Here is a 23,013-nt window from a genome sequence, read left to right as displayed (position 1 = left end):
TTCCATTTTCAGCAGACTTTAAAATAGATACTGTCAGTAAAAGTTGTTTTTACTTAATTGAATTGTAGGATGAGTCAAACTATATATAGCAGGACAAGTGAAAAGTCTAAACAGTTTTACTTGCAAAGTGACTTTCTTTCAAAGAATTTGTTTAGCTTTGTGAATTTAAATTGTAAAAAACTCTTGTTTCTAATTAGTAGATAGGGACAGTAGATGGCACCATGCTATAAGTAATGAGAAAAGGAATAGAAAAAAAAATTGATTGTTTAGTTATTTGAGTTTTCTTGGATACAGAATTCAAGTTTTTCATTGTTGAATATCCTTACCTTCTGTAATATTTGCTATTGTTTTTATGCCTCCAAGGCCTTTGACACCAGAAGGCATAAAATGTTTTAAATGTCTGCCCATCTTTATCTTCTTGTGTACTCAACTCCTATAGTTTCCATTCAGTTTGAAACAGACATGTGCATATTATTAGCACTTTCATGTCGAACAATTTATCCTTGAGTTATGCCGGTTTTTTTTTACTTTACAATATTACAGCTATATTTAGTGTACAGTTTCCATCCAGTGCAAATATAACCTGGTGTACATCATCGGGACTTTCATGTCTGATTACTGCTTTTTAGCTCACCTGTCACGTAGTGACAAGGTGAGCTTTTGTGATCACCCTTCGTCCGTCTGTCCGTCCGTGCATCCATCAACAATGTCTTGTCTGCACGATAGTGGTTTCATTTATGATTTTATTTTAATCAAACTTGCATACAACTTGTATCACGATAAGATCTTGGTTTCTTTCTTGAACTGGCCAGATCCCATTATGGGTTCCAGAGTTATGGCCCCTGAAAGGGCCAAAATTAGCTATTTTGACCTTGTCTGCACAATAGCAGCTTCATTTATGATTTTATTTTAACCAAACTTGCACACAACTTGTATCACCATAAGATCTTGGTTCCTTTCTTGAACTGGCCAGATCCCATTATGGGTTCCAGAGGTATGCCCCTGAAAGGGCCAAAATTAGCTATTTTGACCTTGTCTGCACAATAGCAGATTTATTTATGATTTGATTTTTACCAAACTAGCACACAACTTGTATCACCATAAGATCTTGATTCCTTTCTTGAACTGGCCAGATTCCATTATGGGTTCCAGAGTTATGGCCCCTGAAAGGGCCAGAATTAGCTATTTTGACCTTGTCTGCACAATAGCAGCTTCATTTATGATTTTATTTTAACCAAACTTGCAAATAACTTGTATCACCATAAGATCTTGGTTCCTTTCTTGAACTGGCGAGATTCCATTATGGGTTCCAGAGTTATGGCCCCTGAAAGGGCCAGAATTAGCTATTTTGACCTTTTCTGCACAATAGCAGCTTCATTTATGATTTGAATTTAATCAAACTTGTACAAAACTTGTGTCACCATAAGATCTTGATTCCTTAGTTGAACCGGCTAGATCCCATAATGGGTTCCAGAGTTATGGCCCCTAAAAGGGCCAAAATTAGCTATTTTGACCTTGTCTGCACAATAGCAGCTTCATTTATGATTCAATTTTAACCAAACTTGCACAAAACTTGTATCACCACAAGATCTTAGTTCCTTTCTTGAACTGGCCAGATTTCTTCATGGGTTCCAGAGTTATGGCCCCTTAAAAGACCAAAATTGGCTATTTTGGCTTTTGCAGCCATATAGAGACTTTATTTATTTTATGACTACCGAAGTAACAACAACGGATTTCATGTTACACATTTAATAAACCATTTAAAAACATGTTGTTCCAATTACACAATTTAATGTCAATAAAACGAACGGTATTAAAAGTACACATTGATCTAAGACCTAAACGCTTGATTAGTAGATAGGAGTTGTGTGGCAGAAATGGCCGCGAGAAAAGGTACTCAAGGAGTCACCACTGTCGTACCAAGAAAACCTGCTGCGGGACGAGCGAGCAAGCGCACGCGTAAACAAATAATTTCAAATTTAATGTTAAACAAACACATTGCCTAGTACACACGCACGAGAAACTAGGAATTACCGAACACTGTCATGGGCAAAACCCTGTTCACGTACTTAAACCAACCAGCAAAACACATGGGTTTACAGGACTTTACACCGTAACCCTACACACGGGTTTTCAAACTTTACACACTGTAAACCTACACACTGGTTTACATAACTTAATGCTGTAACCCTATACACGGGTTTACATACTTTTACACCGTAAACGTTTACATTATACAGACACGTACAGGCAGCATTACTAACACGGACCAACCGACATATGTATACGATATTACATGATATCACGGACTTTCTAGCATTTGTATACATTATTACCTGATTCATACAGACTAGCGGGCGTGGACGCTATGCGGACATAATGGCATTTGCATACTTAAACGGACAAACTTGAAGGTGTACATTACTACTTACAGGGACAAACTGGCGGTTGTGTACATACACGATAAATCGACTCCGGTGATTTATGTGAGGCAATGAGTATTACTGAGATTGTAACGATTTGAGAAGATTTGATGTAAATAACCGCTACCAACTACCAATGGAGAAACCAAAGTATAATAGACAGCCGCAATTTACATAACGAAATAACGTATAAAATTATGGAAAATGATTCCAAATGATAGAAAAAATGACTGATGAAGATTTGATGTAAACGACTGCTACCGACGACCCATGGAGAGCCAAAATGTCACCGGCAGCCGCAATTTACACGTTGAATGTACAGATTTTCAAAACCTTGAAATTACGAAATATAAAACACGCTTGTCCAATAGTCCCACAGCTAAGCCTTAAATTCTCGCGACAGTATGCTTTGTTGGTTATTTTTTCCAATTAATCAATTTACTGATGTAAAACGATTTACCTTAAAGAGATGTATATATATATACACACACATATACATAATGGGGTCAAAAACACAAATTAAGATACCGGGCATAAGATTACGAAATCTACCTGCAACCCTACGTAACAATAAGCAGGAATGCAAAGCAATCCGCTAAAAATTCAAACATATTCATACAACAAACATTTTAAAACAGATGTCTGAGAAAAATGCACACATTATAACCAAAAGGCCTATATGTCATAAAGTTACTTTGTACATACTAAATTATAACCACCCAAGTGTTTTACAAAATACATGACAAAAATGAGAAATTCACTATTCGTTAAACATAGCCTTATCGTAATCACATGCATTGCACCAAAACAAAACTTCCATGTCTATTAGTCACTTTTTCAAAATAAACCCTTTCACATGAAGAGAGTTCCTTTCCTAGCACACCACATGCAATACGAGTACATTGCACCAGCACCTTCGTGTTAAAAAGTTCAATTGTCGCATACGTTACATGTTACTCCAACAAACCTCAATATCACCAAGAGTAAATTGCAGCACTGATTAGAGCAAACTCAGTCACATAATGTTTCAGCAATTCCAATATTGACAATTTATGACATCACATATTGCAGTTGATTAACCGTCAAAGTAATGTACCTCAATGATAAAATGCAGACACTTCTAGACAATTTATAGTGTAGTTCAATGATTGAGTATTCTTCTAACATCACTTCCTACAAGTTGTTAAGTGCCAAGTAACTGAACATCGGTGATTAAAAAACGGCAGGAATATTCTCCACGACATCTAACGCAATTCTAAAGTAACAGTTTGTGATAGTACTAATATCGGCTGTTGTAGATAGATAAGTATCCTGTATTGTATATGGGAGTTTAACGCAGTTAATTGTCTAAAGTAGTTCCAATGTTGAAGATTTTCTGACAATACTTCTCAGTGTTCATTCCAGGCCGCGCCATGGGGCCATAGGCGCGTATTTTACTGTATTGGCGCATAAAAGTTTGCCCTATAGCGCTCGTCGGGCGCACACTTTTTCAGAAAACAGTCCGTTTACAATGAGCCGACTTCCAGAAGTTGTGAATCGAATACGACTCTTCTGATGACGTAACGCGCATTTTCATTGGTCGATGTTAAAATAGTAGCCAGTCTCCGGTCGCCTAACAACATACAGCTTTCAATGTTGCTATGCAATGGCGGACAAAAAAAACAGTCGCGATTCGGAGAAAAAGAAATCCAATTTTACGTTTTTCTCTAACCGTTAAAAAAAAAGCAGACGATGGAGAACAAATTTCCAAAGAAAGATGACATGTTCGAGACCGCTAGACCACTCAATAGCCTAACCGCTTAGCCAAAATCAGGCGACAAACATTAATTCCGTAGTAGAGAAAGTGTACTGGGTTTCGCACAGTTCACGGTTTCGCACACCAAAGAATTTTCCGTTTCTTGTAATGAAATACTTGCCAAGAGAAATTTAAACTGGTGAAATCAAGGGACCAGGTCTCCTTTTGAATGTTCCTATAGTTTTCTAAACGACAAGCAGGCATCCTGATAAAAGACAAAGATATATAAAAGTGTAGTAAAAGTATCACCCAGACAGCATAAAATTAGACACCACTGAGGGTACCTCGCTTGTGCATGGTATAGCAACATCATTATGATAATGACAGCTAAAAATACAGTTTCTACAGAAGTATCAGTGTTGTGCAATTTCGATTCAACCAATATCCGTACTGTACAAAGAATTAGAGAATTTTTAGTCACGGTGTGTGAAACCGGGTACAAATATGTCAGAATAATGGGTCATTTTCTGGCTATATTGGAGAGCTAACAGTGGTGAGCAGTTATCACATGAAGAATAACCTAGTGCATAAATAAAGAGCCATGTATCTATTCTTCTGCCTGAAAATGCAAAATAATAAATTGCTTCCACATATTTCAGTTTATTTCAAGAAGTGTGTAAAAAGTGTGCGAAACCAGGTACACTGACTCTAAATCCGCATTCATGGCTGTCGGACTTTCCATGGTTAAGTTTCGGTAACGGTCAAAATATTATGACTTGTTTCGTTTTTGTCGTGTTGAGCGACCTGTGAAGTGTCCACTTTTCTCTTTGTAATTATGTTTTACGAACCGCGAAAATAATACCTTGAACACCATGTAAGAAAAGTGTTAAAAATACAGCCTTTCCTTTCATGTTAATCAGTTTTTCTTTCATGACCCCTATTTTTTTCAAATGTCCCCAATTTTTTGCCATCATGGGGCCCTTTGACCCCACTTAAAAAAATCCTGGAATGAACACTGCTTCTTGTAGCTAGCAAAGCGTCAAGATATTGTACGTTCAGTATCTTCCGACTGTCACTGTTACATGGAAGTGCCGTTTGTCTTATCTCCCAGTGCTGGCTATTTGGTATCTCCAAGTGCTGGCTATTTGGTGCTTATGACTTATTCCAATCAATTTCAAACTGAAAGCATACAAAACTCGGCAGCAGAAAAGTGTAAAACCAAACATCTGACAAGAAACAAACATTTTCTTAGCTTCCTAATATATAAAGCAATCATGATGTGATTGTTAATTAACTATTCATTAAGATACAAACTTAGGGTGTGGTGGGTGGGAACTTTGAAAAGCGATGTTGTCCGTTGGATAGCACGAGATTGAAAGAAATCAGAAACGGAAGTTTGCACTATCAATATACGAATACATCCGAATGAATTACACCACCAGTAACCATGAGTACGCACGACGCTTCGTGCGTAAAAATAAAAACCATTATTTGCTAATCAGAAATAATGGGTCTTATTTTATGACTACCGAAGTAACAACAACGGATTTCATGTTACACATTTAATAAACCATTTAAAAACATGTTGTTCCAATTACACAATTTAATGTCAATAAAACGAACGGTATTAAAAGTACACATTGATCTAAGACCTAAACGCTTGATTAGTAGATAGGAGTTGTGTGGCAGAAATGGCCACGAGAAAAGGTACTCAAGGAGTCACCACTGTCGTACCAAGAAAACCTGCTGCGGGACGAGCGAGCAAGCGCACGCGTAAACAAATAATTTCAAATTTAATGTTAAACAAACACATTGCCTAGTACACACGCACGAGAAACTAGGAATTACCGAACACTGTCATGGGCAAAACCCTGTTCACGTACTTAAACCAACCAGCAAAACACATGGGTTTACAGGACTTTACACCGTAACCCTACACACGGGTTTTCAAACTTTACACACTGTAAACCTACACACTGGTTTACATAACTTAATGCTGTAACCCTATACACGGGTTTACATACTTTTACACCGTAAACGTTTACATTATACAGACACGTACAGGCAGCATTACTAACACGGACCAACCGACATATGTATACGATATTACATGATATCACGGACTTTCTAGCATTTGTATACATTATTACCTGAATCATACAGACTAGCGGGCGTGGACGCTATGCGGACATAATGGCATTTGCATACTTAAACGGACAAACTTGAAGGTGTACATTACTACTTACAGGACAAACTGGCGGTTGTGTACATACACGATAAATCGACTCCGGTGATTTATGTGAGGCAATGAGTATTACTGAGATTGTAACGATTTGAGAAGATTTGATGTAAATAACCGCTACCAACTACCAATGGAGAAACCAAAGTATAATAGACAGCCGCAATTTACATAACGAAATAACGTATAAAATTATGGAAAATGATTCCAACGTGCGCTCGCCCGCACGCCCCGCACAACCAATTGAATTTTTGCCGCCACGATAAATTTGTAAAATTTATTCCCCCAAAAATTCTAATTCAATTAACTAACGAATATGAAATCAATTATGACTTTTTATTGATTATGACTAACATGGACCAAAGTATTTATGGTTCTTTATAATGGCATCATTAACAGCATCCAAGTAAAAGGCGAGTCCTACGTCTGACAAATGAACCCCATCGTCTCTGAAGAAGCCTGGTGTTTTATAGTCAATATCAATGGACACAATGTCATGCTGCGGATGAAGACTGACCTGCTGCCTACCCCAGCGATTAATTCGCTTTCTGATTGACTCAATTTCCTGAATTCCGTATTTGTCGGTTCTCCATGACAGGCGTTGTAAAATATTTACCCAAATTAGTTTGGAATCAGGCATAGCCTCCCTTAGATATGTGACCTCACATTGAATTATCCCTCTTAATTCTGATACAGGCATTTTGGTTATGTCATTACCACCTAAATGTATAAGAATCATTTTAGGAGGTTTACCTAGCAAGACATTTACTTCTATCGAATGGCGAAAGTCTTCCCAGGACATCCCCCGTATGCCCCACCAGCCAATCCTGATACCCGCAGGTGCCTTCAGGTCTGGGTACTTAACTGCTGGGCTCTCACGCCAGCCCAATAAGGCAGCGAGTCACCAATAATCCAGATATCTATAGAGCAGAAATAAATTCACATAATTAGTATGATAATTGGCAGGATAGAAAATAATTTGTATTTATTTACGAATATATGACTTATAAGCGTCAGACGACCAGCGACCCATTTTTTGAATAGCCGACACTGGCATACCCAAAATTGCCAAATCTGTTGCCCTGCCTATACGAAAGCTATGTGATGTAAATTGCCCACTGTTATAGCCTGCACTGAGAATACACTTTTGTAAAACTGAAGAAATTGATGTCTTGTTACTACCTTCCCGTCAGAATGACAGAATAAAGAACCACCCATCTTAGGACGTATTAATAGGAAACTTGTCAGTGCTTGAACTGGACAAAATTTCGGATCTGACTCCGCTGTAATCTTTAATATAGTTGGCTGGCTGTACTGATTTGTCTTAAATTTGCCCAAAGTTAGGGCAGCAAAATGTTTGTCATGTGAAATTTCTACATCTTCGAGTTTTATACAATAACTTGATCCTACGGCGTGGCATGCTACTAACTCACTTATCCGAAACAAACCGAAATAAGCCAACAGCCACATTGAAGTGAACAATTTTATTTCGTAAACGTTATAACAAATTTTTGGTAATTCTGTCAAAATACTAGACAAAATTTGCCTTGTGATGGGTGCTCTTATATCTTTTGTTTGCCATAAACGAAAACAGCCTTCCAATAATTTCGATATCAAAAAATGATCCGTTACAGGAGGCCATGAATGAATTCTATGAAAATAATCTATACCTGCAATGTAAGTTCTTACAGATTTTGGGGACAACCCTTTATGAAACGAGTACGCAATGAAGAAAATGATTTGTTGTGAGGTTGCAGGCCATTGTTCACCAAAGTTATAAGAATTTCTGAACTTAGAAAATACATTAAGTGCTGTATTGTAAGTTTGAAAAGTATTTGCTGCTAGACTATTCTGCATAATAACTACTGCTGTACGCTGAAGATGTTCCAGAGATACTGCGGGACTGGTGCCGGGTACGAATCTGCTTCGGGGGCTAGTTCTCTGAACCTTGTTTCCTGAAATCGAGATAGAGCATCACAAATATTATTCCGACTTCCCGGAATGTGCTTTGCTCTGAACATGATATTCAGCTCTAAACATTTCAGTGTGAGAGCTCTAACTAAGCACATAACCAGGTCTGATTTTGACGTTAATGTATTAAGAATATACACCACCGCCTCGTTGTCACAATTGAATCTTATCTTTTTATTCCTTAAATCTTGTCCCCAAATACTTATCGCAGCTAAAACTGGGAAAAGCTCAAAGCCGTTATATTATAAGTAATTTTTTTCAGCATGCCACGACTCTGGCCATTTTGCGTTACACCAATGATTTTGAAAAAAGATGCCAAAACCAAGCCCATTTCCTCCTGCGCTATCAGTGAATAATTGTACATCCGAGTTCGATAACCAATATCTGTCATGGAAAACGGAGATGCCGTTATGGTTTTCAAAAAATGACAGCCCTATTTGCAAATCCAGCTTTATGCCTGTATTGATTCTGATGTGATAAAATGGCTTAGATAGGCCACAAGTTGCATTGATTAAACGCCGGCAAAACGGTCTACCGGCAACAATTGCCCGGCAGCAGAAGTTAAGCGAACCAATGAGGGATTGCATTTCGCGTAAAGTCACTTTGTTTTTGCCTAAAATGATTTTAATTTTACCGACTACCTCCTCGATTTTTTCTATGGGGATACGCACCTGCATTTTATCTGAATCAAGAGTTAATCCTAAAAATACAATAATTTCAGACGGACCCTCGGTTTTCTCGTCTGCTAACGGTACGTTTAAATCCTTCATGCAATTTGTAAATGTATCCATGACATATTTTACATAAAGGCATTGTTCTGTCTCCACCCAAGAAGTCATCAAGATAATGAATCAGCTGCCCTGACGTCAGCTTGTTTTTAACGACAAATTCCAAGAAGGTTGAAAACTGTTCGAATGTTTTGCAGCTTACAGATGCGCCAAAAGGGAGGGCTTTATCTACATAATAAAAGTTATTGAATTTTATACCAAGTAATTTAAAATCTTGCACTCTTATTGGTAACAAGCGAAATGCATTTTTGAGGTCCATTTTGAAAAGTTTACAGTGTCTGCCAAATTCCTGAATCATAGTCACTGCTGCGTCAAAATTAGTGTACGTCACGGAACAAAATTTTGTATCAATATAGTCATTAACTGATTCTCCCTCTGGAAATGAAAGATGGTGGATAAGTCTGAATTCCCCATGAGTTTTCTTAGGTACCAGGCCCACAGGCGAAACTATGAGATTTGAAAGAGGTTTTTCTAAATACGGGCCGGCCATTCTTCCAGCGTTTATTTCTTTATCTAATTTTTGCTGAACGATATCAGGATTCGATAAAGCAGATCGTAAGTTTTTGCTTTCCCTGGACACTACCGGACCCTCGTAATGCATATTAAAACCATTAAGAAAACCGCTCAACAAAACTTCAGAATCTTTATGTTTGTACTCTGATAAATAACGACGCAATGCGGACAAATTTATTGGCGTATAAGCTAAGTTAATCAAATCTAAATTTTGAGCCAACCTCGCCGATTTATTTTTTAATGGGCGCTCTGAACTGACCCCTGAACTGACCTCTGAATGCGCCACGTCCCCTGGGATTGGAAAAACGAAAATTTCCGGTCCGAGAGTTTTGAGGGTAATTGTTGAATTGTGATGTATTATTTATTCTGTTTCTTGGGCAGTGTATAGCTGCGTGTAACGCACCGCACTTGGAACATACATGTGGAAATCTACACATTGGCCAGGTACACCTGCCCTCGTTGAAAGGATTACATGAAAGATGATAACGCGGTGTTGCCGGCCTTTCAGATGGCAAGTACTGCGGCCTAGTTTGTACGCATCTCCACCAGAGGTCATTATTAATTGATGCCCAAGATGTGGGTCTGATAGCCTGTCTTAGCCTAAACTGTTCGTCATAATCTCTCCATGACAAACCGCCTTGCCTAGCTGCGCACTCCCTAATCAACCACATATAATGCAAAATCTCATATGTTTTTTCTACGTGCGATGACAGATAAATGGATGCGTAAATCAAAAAAAGCGTCGGTCCATTTTTCAATGCTATTTATTTTGTCTTTGCACTGTTTCGCTTGAGTTTCGATTTTACCATCCGATCCTATGCGCAAAATGCTACCCTGGCTATAAAAGTCGGCTAGCTCAATAGCACCTTTTAACAACAAGGCTAAATTTATATACTCGCCCCTTGCGATCAGCTGTTTTAATGATGATGGCACGTGCGCCGCGATATCGTCATTTGCTAAGAGAACTAATTCAGGCGTGACGTTTGACAATTGAACGCTCTGTTGCGCTCCTAGTAAAGGATAAGCAGACGAATTAAATTCATGCATATGTGTAGGACTCTCAAGAATTTCTGCATTATTTGTTTCGGGCAAGATTTGACCTGACCTAAATTGGTCGCTACCACCACACCCGTCATTTTGATTACTTCCATCCGAAATGTTATTTTCAAACAAATTGTTTTGTTCAGTATTTGCATCTGTATTAGGAACGGGTAAAATACCCGAAACTCTCATAATTTCCTCAAAATCAATGACATTAGAACTTGAATTAGAGTTACCTGGATCTGGCTGTAGCAATCTAGAATTTTCAGAATCTGCTGCTCGTGTTTTCCTCTTCACGCCTTTGCCTCTGCCCGGCATGATTCTATATCAAGAAGGGTGGTATATAACGTAGATTTACTTAGATATTTTTATAACTTTGAAAAGCGATGTTGTCCGTTGGATAGCACGAGATTGAAAGAAATCGGAAACGGAAGTTTGCACTATCAATATACGAATACATCCGAATGAATTACACCACCAGTAACCATGAGTACGCACGACGCTTCGTGCGCAAAAATAAAAACCATTATTTGCTAATCAGAAATAATGGGTCTTATGGTTTTATTTGATACAAATTTCCAAAATAACTTCAACAACAATAATTCTTGGATTCCATGACAAATCAGATCTAAGTGTAGGTTCAGAGTTATTTCATATCTGATTACCTCCCCTGATTGTAATCAAAATGGATTTATATCAGTAAGTACGTATAGGTTTTATTTGAAATTTCATTATGGTCATTAGTTGGACGGAGCCAATCAGGGTAGATAACTATGGACTGATTTTATGTCAAATTACCTCCCTTTTTTTCAAATTAAAATGGGTATATCTCCGTAACTAATGACGATACTGATCTGAAATTTCATTTGTGTCAACAGATTTATTTGGCAGATCCTTCTTTTGTTCACTTACAATAATTTTGAGCTCACCTGTCACAAAGTGACAAGGTGAGCTTTTGTGATCGCGCGGTGTCCGTCGTCCGTCCGTGCGTCCGTAAACTTTTGCTTGTGACCACTCTAGAGGTCACATTTTTCATGGGATCTTTATGAAAGTTGGTCAGAATGTTCATCTTGATGATATCTAGGTCAAGTTCGAAACTGGGTCACATGCGGTCAAAAACTAGGTCAGTAGGTCTAAAAATAGAAAAACCTTGTGACCACTCTAGAGGTCACATTTTTCATGGGATCTTCATGAAAGTTAATCAGAATGTTCATCTTGATGATATCTAGGTCAAGTTCGAATCTGGGTCACGTGCGGTCAAAAACTAGGTCAGTAGGTCTAAAAATAGAAAAACATTGTGACCTCTCTAGAGGCCATATATTTCACAAGATCTTCATGAAAATTGGTCAGAACGTTCACCTTGGTGATATCTAGGTCAAGTTCGAAACTCCGTCAAGTGCCACCAAAAACTAGGTCAGTAGGTCAAATATTAGAAAAACCTTGTGACCTCTCTAAAGGCCATATTTTTCATTGGATCTGTATGAAAATTGGTCTGAATGTTCATCTTGATGATATCTAGGTCAAGTTCGAAACTGGGTCACGTGCTGTCATAAACTAGGTCAGTAGGTCTAAAAATAGAAATACCTCGTGACCTCTCTAGAGGCCATATATTTCATGACATCTTCATGAAAATTGGTCAGAACGTTCACCTTGATGATATCTAGGTCAAGTTCGAAAGTGGGTCACGTGCCATGAAAAACTAGGTCAGTAGGTCAAATAATAGAAAAACCTTGTGACCTCTCTAAAGGCCATATTTTTCATTGGATCTGTTTGAAAATTGGTCTGAATGTTCATCTTGATGATATCTAGGTCAAGTTCGAAACAGGGTCATGTGCGGTCAAAAACTAGGTCAGTAGGTCTAAAAATAGAAAAACCTTGTGACCTCTCTAGAGGCCATACTTGTGAATAGATCTCCATAAAAATTGGTCAGAATGTTCACCTTGATGATATCTAGGTCAAGTTTGAAACTGGGTCACGTGCCATAAAAAACTAGGTCAGTAGGTCAAATAATAAAATACCTTGTGACCTCTCTAGAGGCCATACTTTTCATAAAATCTGTATGAAAGTTGGTCTGAATGTTCATCTTGATGATATCTAGGTCAAGTTTGAAACTGAGTCAACTGTGGTCAAAAACTAGGTCAGTAGGTCTAAAATTATTAAAATCTTTTGACCTCTTTAGAGGCCATATTTTTCAATGGATCTTCATGAAAATTGATCTGAATGTTCACCTTGATGATATCTAGGTCAGTTTCGAAACTGGGTCATGTGCGGTCAAAAACTAGGCCAGTAGGTATAAAAATAGAAAAACCTTGTGACCTCTCTAGAGGCCATATTTTTCATGAGATCTTCATGAAAATTAGAGAGAATGTTCACCTTGATGATATCTAGGTAAAGTTCAAAACAGGGTCACGTACCTTCGAAAACTAGGTCAATAGGTCAAATAATAGAAAAACCTAGAGACCATATTTTTCAATGGATCTTCATGAAAATTGGTAAGAATTTTTATCTTGATAATATCTAGGTCAAGTTCAAAACTGGGTCACATGAGCTCAAAAACTAGGTCACTATATCAAATAATAGAAAAAACGACGTCATACTCAAAACTGGGTCATGTGGGAAGAGGTGAGCGATTCAGGACCATCATGGTCCTCTTGTTTTTAATTACTTCCCTTTTACATTACTATAAATAGCTTATTTTTAGTAACTTTTTTATTATTGGCCGTAGGGAAAAACCGAGACCACTTTCCTGTGGTACATGGATGGTACCTGCAATTTTTAGGTGTATTTTGATATATCTGTACCTTGTAAGAATTTGTTTTTTCTTTTTGGTTAAATTTCTTCCCTTTGTTGTTACTGTCCTTTGGACTTAGATATTTTTTCTGAGGACCTTCTTGTCCTCAAGTGCAATGATAACAGGTGAGCGATATAGGGCCATCATGGCCCTCTTGTTGAGTTTTACTGTCTTTTTGGACTTTACTTTATTACAGCTATGTTTGTGGCTTGTGTACTCAACTGCTTCTTTAGTTTTCCTCCTATTTATCAACAAAATTCTGGTGACATCTACTTCTAGCAGTTCATTTTCTTGGCCAATCAAGTTAGTTGTGACCTTCTGTTGAACACACTTTTGGCAGTTCATTTTCATTGCCAAAGAAGTTAGTTGGGACCTTCTGTTGAAATGCTCTTTTGGCAGTTCATTTTCATTGCCAAACCAGTTAGTTGTGACCTTGTGTTGAATTGCACTTTTGGCAGTTCATTTTCATTGCCAAACGAGTTAGTTGTGACCTTGTGTTGAAAAGCACTTTTGGCAGTTCATTTTCATTGCCAAACGAGTTAGTTGTGACCTTGTGTTGAAAAGCACTTTTGGCAGTTCATTTCCATGGCCAAATGAGTTAATTGTGACCTTCTGTTGAAATGCACTTTTGGCAGTTCATTTTCATGGTCAAACAAGTTAGTTGGGACCTTCTGTTGAAATGCACTTTTGGCAGTTCATTTTCATGGCAAGTTAGTTGGGACCTTCTGTTGAAAAGCACTTTTCGCAGTTCATTTTCATGGCCAAACAAGTTAGTTGGGACCTTCTGTTGAAAAGCACTTTTCGCAGTTCATTTTCATGGCCAAACAAGTTAGTTGGGACCTTCTGTTGAAAAGCATATATATATATATATATATATATATACATGTGTATAATAATGTTACAAGTATAACATTCTACATTTTAGATTCATTAGATTCATCTGAATCCTCCGACCAGAGTGAGTCGGTACCTAGGAGTATACTGTCTGGTTACGATAATAGATTACAGTCAGTGAGCAAACACGTCTCCATCCAGTCACCTAGAGAGGCCAGTCAACCATCACCTGGACACGGAATGCCACAGGCGCTTTGGAAGTTTGAAGATACACCTGACAAACTCAGTCATGTAAAGACTCATTTTATGACACCAAGCATCAAGAAAGTATGTACAAAGTCTGTAGAAGTGGTCAGCATGCCTAAAGGTAAACAGTTCTGTAAGAAAAATTAATTGAAAATAAATGAGGTGTTTTGTGTAATATTACTTTTATTATGCCTACCTTTGAAGAAGCGGGCGTATATTGCTTTGCACCTGTTGATGGCGTGGGTTGGTTGGTATGTCGGTCAGTCAGTCCATACAGCAAGCATTTTATGCCCAATGACTTGACCCAGAACCTTCAAACTTTGTAGCATGATTGGGTTATAACATAGATGAACCCTGTGGTTTTTGGGTCAAAGGTGAAGGTCACAGGGGCCTGAAACTTGAAAACAGTTTTCGCCCAAAATATTGACCCAGAACCTTCAAACTTAGTCGAATGATAGGGCTTATCGAGCAGATGACCCTGATAGATTTTTGGATCAATAGGTCAAAGGTCAAAGTCAGTGGGGCCTGAACATTGAAAACAGCTTCCGCCCAATAACTTGAGAACCACTTGACCCAGAACCACTTAGTAGCATGATTGGACTTATCAAGTAGATTACCTCTATAGTTTTTGGGTCGGTTGGTCAAAAGTCATGCTCGCAGGGGCCTGAACCCAGAAAATGGTTTCTGCCAAATAATTTGAGAACCACTGGACACAGAACCTTAAGATTTGATAACATGATTGGGCTTAGGAAGTAGATAACCTCTATTATGTTTGGGATCAGTAGGTTAAAGGTCACATGGGCCTGAACCTGGAAAACAATGTACTCCCAATAACTTGAGAACCACTTGATCTAGAACCTTCAAACTTGAAAGCATGATTGAGCTTATGAATTAGAAGACTCGTATTGTTTCGAGGGTCAATAGGTCAAAGGTCAAAGTCACAAGAAAAACAACCTTGAAAACATTTACCATTCAATTATTGAAAACCTCTTCACCCAGTATCTTCAAACTTGATAGCATGACTGGGATTGTGAAGTTGATGACCTCTATCATTTTTGTGCCCCCCCATGAGTGGTGGGGGCATATAGATTTGCTCTTGTCCGTCCGTCTGAAGTTGTGACGCGCCTAGCTCAAAAAGTGTTTGATATAAATTGATGAAACCTTGCATGAGTCTTTATCATGATATGAACTTGCGCACCTTCTATTTTTCGTCTGGCTCCGCCCCCTAATTTTAGAGTTATGGCCCCTGAAATAGTCAAAAATGCACATTTTCACCTTGTGACACGCCTAGCTCAAAAAATATTTGATATAAATTGATGAAACCTTGCATGAGTTTTTATCATGATATGAACTTGCGCACCTTCTATTTTTCGTCTGGCTCCGCCCCCTAATTTTAGAGTTATGGCCCCTGAAATAGTCAAAAATGCACATTTTCACCTTGTGACACGCCTAGCTCAAAAAGTATTTGATATGAATTGATGAAACCTTGCACGAGTCCTTATCATGATATGAACTTACGCACCTCCTATTTTTCATCTGGCTCTGCCTCCTATTTTTAGAGTTATGACCCCTGAAATAGTCAAAAATGCACATTTTCACCTTGTGACACGCTTAGCTCAAAAAGTATTTGATATAAATTGATGAAACCTCGCATGAGTCTTTATCATGAAATGAACTTGCGCACCTACTATTTTCATTGGCTCCGCCCCCTATTTCTAGAGTTATGGCCCCTGAAATAGTCAAAAATGCACATTTTCACCTTGTGACACGCCTAGCTAAAAAAGTATTTGATATAGATTCATGAAACCTTGCATGAGTCTTAATCATGATATGAACTTGCGCATCTCCTATTTTTAATATGGGTCTGCGCCCTATTTCTAGAGTTATGACCCCTGAAATAGTCAAAAATGCACATTTTCACCTTGTGACACCCCTAGCTCAGAAAGTATTTGATATAAATTGATGAAACCTTGCATGAGTCTTTATCATATGAATCATAGATATCATATGAACTTGAGCACCTACTATTTTTCATCTGAGTCCGCCCCCTATTTTTGAGAGTTATGGCCCCTGATATAGTCAAAAAATGCACATTTTCACCTTATTATGTGCCTCACTCAGAAAATATTTTATGTAAATTCATGAAACCTTGCTTGAGTCTTTATCATAATATGACCTTGCACACTTGGCATTCTTCTTGAGAATTTTAGCATTTATTACAGAGTTATGACCCATGAAATAGCCAAAATAGTAGATTTTTTGTTTCTGATGCTCATAGCTCAGAAAGTGTATGGTATAGAATAATGAATCCTTCTCATACTTTTTTTTGAGGCTATACCCCATTAAGACTGCAAACATTTGAATTATTTCACCTTATTTGTGACAAATGTACCAGTGGGGGGCACACCCTGTGTCCTACAGACACATTCTAGTTTGGTTAGTAGGTCAAAGGTCAAGGTCATAGTGATCTCTGGACTGAAAATGGGACAAGCCATCATGGGCAGCATACCTGCTTAACTAAGAGCTTTTGTTATAGTTGTTTGATTAAGATTTCCCCTTATTTTAAAAAATGTTGAAGATCTTGCAGTGTTGGGACTAACGTTATTTGTTGAGAATTAAGTTTAAAGTATTTAGAAATCTTTATGTCTTTAACTTTGCATAGATTTAAAAAGTGTATATAGCTTCAAATATTTAATATTATTTAGGTCTGAATCGCTTTTAAAGTTTGATATGTTAAACATTTTGCAGGTCAGTACGATGAGGATAGGGATGAAGATACAAGTATTGTAGAGATTCGAGCCCCAACCAGTGATTCTGTGTTACAGTCTCCTGTACCTACCTCAAACATAGATATTGCCAGCCTGTATCAGGTATGTCAAATATTGTAGAGGTATATGTCACAATCAGTGATTCCATGTTACAGTCTCCTGTACCTACCTCAAACATAGATATTGCCAGCCTGTGTCAGGTATGTCAAATATTGTAGAGGTTCATGTCACAATCAGTGATTCCATGTTACAGTCTCCTGTACCTACCTCAAACATAGATATTGCCAGCCTGTATCAGGTAAGTCAGATATTGTAGAGGTTCATGTCACAACAGGTGATTCTGTGTTACAGTCTCCTGTACCTACCTCAAACATAGATATTGCCAGCCTGTATCAGGTATGTCAAATATTGTAGAGGTTCATGTCCCAACCAGTGATTCTGTGTTACAGTCTCCTGTACCTACCTCAAACATAGATATTGCCAGCCTGTATCAGGTATGTCAAATATTGTAGAGGTTCATGTCCCAACCAGTGATTCTGTGTTACAGTCTCCTGTACCTACCTCAAACATAGATATTGCCAGCCTGTATCAGGTAAGTCAAAAATTGTAGAGGTTCATGCCCCAACCAGTGATTCCATGTTACAGTCTCCTGTACCTACCTCAAACATAGATATTGCCAGCCTGTATCAAGTAAGTCAAATATTGTAGAGGTTCATGTCACAACCAGTGATTCCATGTTACAGTCTCCTGTACCTACCTCAAACATAGATATTGCCAGCCTGTATCAGGTGTTGTGCAGTTCAGTTTCAACATCTAATTACATTTTTAAAAGAGCGTTGGCATCCTTCCGCGTCCGCACATTGGTTAAAGTTTTGATGCACTTTCACTTTGTCTTTGTAATAACTTAATTTTTTTTTTTTGTTGGATTTAACATCGCACCGACACATGATAGGTCTTAGGCGACTTTCCAGCTTTTCATGGTGGAGGAAGACCCCAGGTGCCCCTCCGTGCATCATTTAATCACAAGCGGGCACCTGGGTAGAACCACCGACCTTCCGTAAGCCAGCTGGATGGCTTCCTCACATGAAGAATTCAACGAATGTTTCTCATTGCAGAGTTGGTGCAGCCGTTCTGCGCCTGCGCGGAATTATTATCAAATGGAACGCACGGCAAAAATACTCATTTTTTTGCATGTCCGCACGCATTTAGTGTATAATGTGCATAATATACCGACTAAAGGTTAGGGTTAGAATCACCATGGTTACAAAATATATACATTTAAGGTATTTTTGTTCAAGTTTAGTTAATCCGGTATATACCGGAGTCTGTAATATATCACGGGCGCACCAACTCTGTATTTAGTCACAGCCGAATTCAACACCCATAGTGAGGCTCGAACCCACATCGATGAGGGGCAAGTGATTTGAATTCAGCGACGTTAACCACTCTGCCACGGAGGCCCCAATAACTTAATGGATTTGTTTCGAACTTAAAATAGTTATTCCTGATCATCAACTTCATCATGTGACACAAGGGCTTTAACTCTCACACTAGGGCTGGGTACCGCCTTGAAAAAAATACCGCGGTATACCAGGTTTTTTTTCCTAAATACCACGGTTTATACCACGGTATACCACCATTTTTATCGTAACTCACAGAAAGACTTAATTTATTATGACCAACAACGAAGACTAGTTACTTGACTAGAATTAAAGAAAAAATATACTGGAATAATAACTTGACTAATGACTAGTTAGATTGATGACCCTAAGTATCTTTTACCAATGTGTATACGTCGGAAGACGCCATATTTTCTCTAGGAAGCACTGGGTCACATGTATATAGGTCACGCTTGTTAACCAGGTTTTCAACGAAAACCTGAGTTATTAGATTGGGGTATGTCGTTGGTTGGGCGGGCAGGCGGGCGGATGGGTGGCGTCAAACTGGTGTTTCCGGTCATTAACTTTTGTTTCAGTAAAGATATTTGAATAAAACTTGGTATGTATGTAGCTTATATCAAGACAAAGGCTGGGACTGATTTTGGGGTTTCTGGGGTCAAGGTCACTGTTACTTAAAATAGAAAAAGGGTTTCCGGTCAATAACTTAACTTAGGAATGAGCTATCATGATGAAACTTGGTGTATAGAAAACTTAATGAAGTTGTAGCTTGGGATTGATTTTGGGGTTTCTGGGATCAAGGTCAAGGTCATTGTTACTAAAATAGGGTTAGGGTTTAGGGTTAGGGTTAGGGTTGTGCTTTAAAGTGGTGCACTGTGATTCAGTATACTTTTTAGCTCACCTGTCACAAAGTGACAAGGTGAGCTTTTGTGATCGCGCGGTGTCCGTCGTCCGTCGTCCGTCCGTGCGTCCGTCCGTGCATCCGTCCGTAAACTTTTGCTTGTGACCACTCTAGAGGTCACATTTTTCATGGGATCTTTATGAAAGTTGGTCAGAATGTTCATCTTGATGATATCTAGGTCAAGTTCGAAACTGGGTCACGTGCGGTCAAAAACTAGGTCAGTAGGTCTAAAAATAGAAAAACCTTGTGACCTCTCTAGAGGCCATATTTTTCATGAGATCTTGATGAAAATTGGTGAGAATGTTCACCTTGATGATATCTAGGTCAAGTTCGAAACTGGGTCACGTGGGTTCAAAAACTAGGTCAGTAGGTCTAAAAATAGAAAAACCTTGTGACATCTCTAGAGGCCATATTTTTCAATGGATCTTCATGAAAATTGGTCAGAATGTTCACCTTGATGATATCTAGGTCAATTTCGAAACTGGGTCATGTAGGGTCAAAAACTAGGTCAGTAGGTCTAAAAATAGAAAAACCTTGTGATCTTTTTAGAGGCCATATTTCTCAATGGATCTTCATGAAAATTGGTCAGAATGTTCACCTTGATGATATCTAGGTCAAATTCGAAACTGGGTCACGTGCGGTCAAAAACTAGGTCAGTAGGTCTAAAAATAGAAAAACCTTGTGACCTCTCTAGAGGCCATATTTCTCAATGGATCTTCATGAAAAATGGTGAGAATGTTCACCTAGATGATATCTAGGTCAGGTTTGAAACTGGGTTACGTGCGGTCAAAAACTAGGTCAGTAGGTCTAAAAATAGAAAAACCTTGTGACGTCTCTAGAGGCCATGTTTCTCAATGGATCTTCATGAAAATTGATCAGAATATTCCTCTTGATGATATCTAGGTCAAGTTTGAAACTGGGTCACGTGCGGTCAAAAACTAGGTCAGTAGGTCGAAAAATAGAAAAACCTTGTGACCTCTCTAGAGGTCATATTTTTCATGAGATCTTCATGAAAATTGGTGAGAATGTTCACCTTGATGATATCTAGGTCAGGTTTGAAACTGGGTTACGTGCGGTCAAAAACTAGGTCAGTAGGTCTAAAAATAGAAAAACCTTGTTACCTCTCTAGAGGCCATGTTTCTCAATGGATCTTCATGAAAATTGATCAGAATGTTCCTCTTGATGATATCTAGGTCAAGTTCGAGACTGGGTACGTGCGGTCAAAAACTAGGTCAGTAGGTCGAAAAATAGAAAAACCTTGTGACCTCTCTAGAGGCCATATTTTTCATGAGATCTTCATGAAAATTGGTGAGAATGTTCACCTTGATGATATCTAGGTCAGATTCAGAAGTGGGTCACGTGCCTTCAAAAACTAGGTCATTAGGTCAAATAATAGAAAAACCTTGTGACCTCTCTAGAGGTCATATTTTGCAATGGATCTTCATGAAAATTGGTCAGAATTTTTTATCTTGATGATATCTAGGTCACATGTGCTCAAAAACTAGGTCACTGTGTCAAATAATAGAAATAACGACGTCGTACTCAGTTCAACACTAAGTCATGTGGGGATAGGTGAGCGATTCAGGACCATCATGGTCCTCTTGTTTATTCTTATGAAAAGTGTTGAAAACCTGGTTTCGTGGCATTGCCGCGTTTCTTGTTTGAAGTTCGATTGGTGCACCCGTTTGATAAACCAGTAATGTTTACAAATAGTATGAAGGCTTCATCAAATTGTTTGCAAACAGAAAATAAAAAATTTTGACTAAACTTTTCCCATACTATATATATCTTTTTTAATACATGCAAATACATACCGGGAAATTTTAAACTATCATCATTTAAACAAGAAGTCGGGACTCGCCGATTTTACCAGACTCAAAGTAAAAACAAGTGCGCCCATGACGTCATCCATCTATACGGAATAATCAGGAGGTTTTCGAGGGTTTTGATTGGGGATCACGTGGTCGATCATGCATGTTCAGTTGTACCACTGGATGGTTATTTTTAGAAACTAATAATAGCAGCATGGGAATTCCAGAGTTATAAATCAGAAAATCATGCATGGTGTCATTTGCTGTTACGGTAGGCTACATAGACAATGTAAATTAAAAATAAACAGAAGTAGGGATAATGTTGATAAAATACCGGTATTCCCCGATGGTACTGCGGTATTGTACCACGGGAAGATGGTACCACGGTTACAGGTATACCGGTAATACCGCGCACCTCTATCTCACACCAATATTTCATGACTAATCCCCACTTTTTACTTAGAATTTCAAGTTAAAGATTTGATGCACTTTCACTCTATCTCAGTTATGCCTAAAAAAAATATCATTTCCGGTAACATGCTCAGAAAAATTAGGGTACTATGTAGGTCAGAATATTTATGTCTCCCCACCTCTGCGGGAGACATATTGTTTTTGCCCTGTCCGTCCGTCACTTCATTTCCGAACAATAACTGGAGAACCATTTGACCTAGAACCTACAAACTTCATAGGTTGGTAGGGCTTATGGAGGAGACTCCCCCTATTGTTTTTGGGGTCACTCCGTCAAAGGTCAAGGTCACAGGGGCCTGAACATGGAAAACCATTTCCGATCAATAACTCGAGAAAGATTTAACCCAGAATGTTGAAACTTCATAGGATGATTGGTCATGCAAAGTAGATGACCCCTATTGATTTTGGGGTCACTCTGTTGAAGGTCAAGGTCACAGGGGCCACCGTACGTCACACTTCATTTCTGAGCAATACCTGGAGAACCATTTGACCTAGAACCTTCAAACTTAATAGGTTGGTAGGGCTTATGGAGGAGACGACTCTATTGTTTTTGGGGTCACTCCGTCACAGGTCAAGGTCACAGGGGCCTGAACATGGAAAACCATTTCCGATCAATAACTCGAGAACGACTTGACCCAGAATGTTGAAACTTCATAGGATGATTGGTCATGCAAAGTAGATGACCCCTATTGATTTTGGGGTCACTCCATGGAGGTCAAGGTCACGGGCCTGAACTTGGAAAACCATTTCCGATCAATAACTTGAGAACGACTTGCCCCAGAATGTTGAAACTTCATAGGATGATTGGTCATGCAGAGTAGATGACCCCTATTGATTTTGGGGTCACTCTGTTGAAGGTCAAGGTCACAGGGGCCTGAACATTGAAAACCATTTCTGTTGAAACTTAATAAGATGATTGGTCATGCAGAGTAGATGACCCCTATCGATTTTGGGGTCACTCTGTTAAAGGTCAAGGTCACAGGGGCCTGAACATCGAAAAACCGTTTCCAGTCAATAACTTGAGAACCTCTCGACCCAGAATGTTGAAACTTCATAGGATGATTGTTCCTGCAGAGTAAATGACCCT

The 23,013-nt window shown here is 38.6% G+C and overlaps 1 protein-coding gene across 1 annotated transcript in view; it reads left to right on the top strand.

The window, feature by feature from the left end:
- The first annotated feature begins 11,196 nt into the window (after window positions 1-11,196).
- Window positions 11,197-23,013, top strand: part of LOC123556513 (uncharacterized) — a 93,836-nt gene continuing 82,019 nt past the window's right edge. The window contains exons 1-3 of the mRNA XM_053535803.1: window positions 11,197-11,200; window positions 14,427-14,702; window positions 17,330-17,451. Coding sequence (XP_053391778.1) covers window positions 11,197-11,200; window positions 14,427-14,702; window positions 17,330-17,451 — 402 coding nt within the window. The remainder of the gene's footprint in view (window positions 11,201-14,426; window positions 14,703-17,329; window positions 17,452-23,013) is intronic.

The sequence above is a fragment of the Mercenaria mercenaria genome, unplaced genomic scaffold (genome assembly GCF_021730395.1).
Source record: "Mercenaria mercenaria strain notata unplaced genomic scaffold, MADL_Memer_1 contig_5097, whole genome shotgun sequence".
Lineage (NCBI taxonomy): Eukaryota > Metazoa > Mollusca > Bivalvia > Venerida > Veneridae > Mercenaria > Mercenaria mercenaria.
This window is presented reverse-complemented; position numbering and strand designations above follow the sequence as displayed.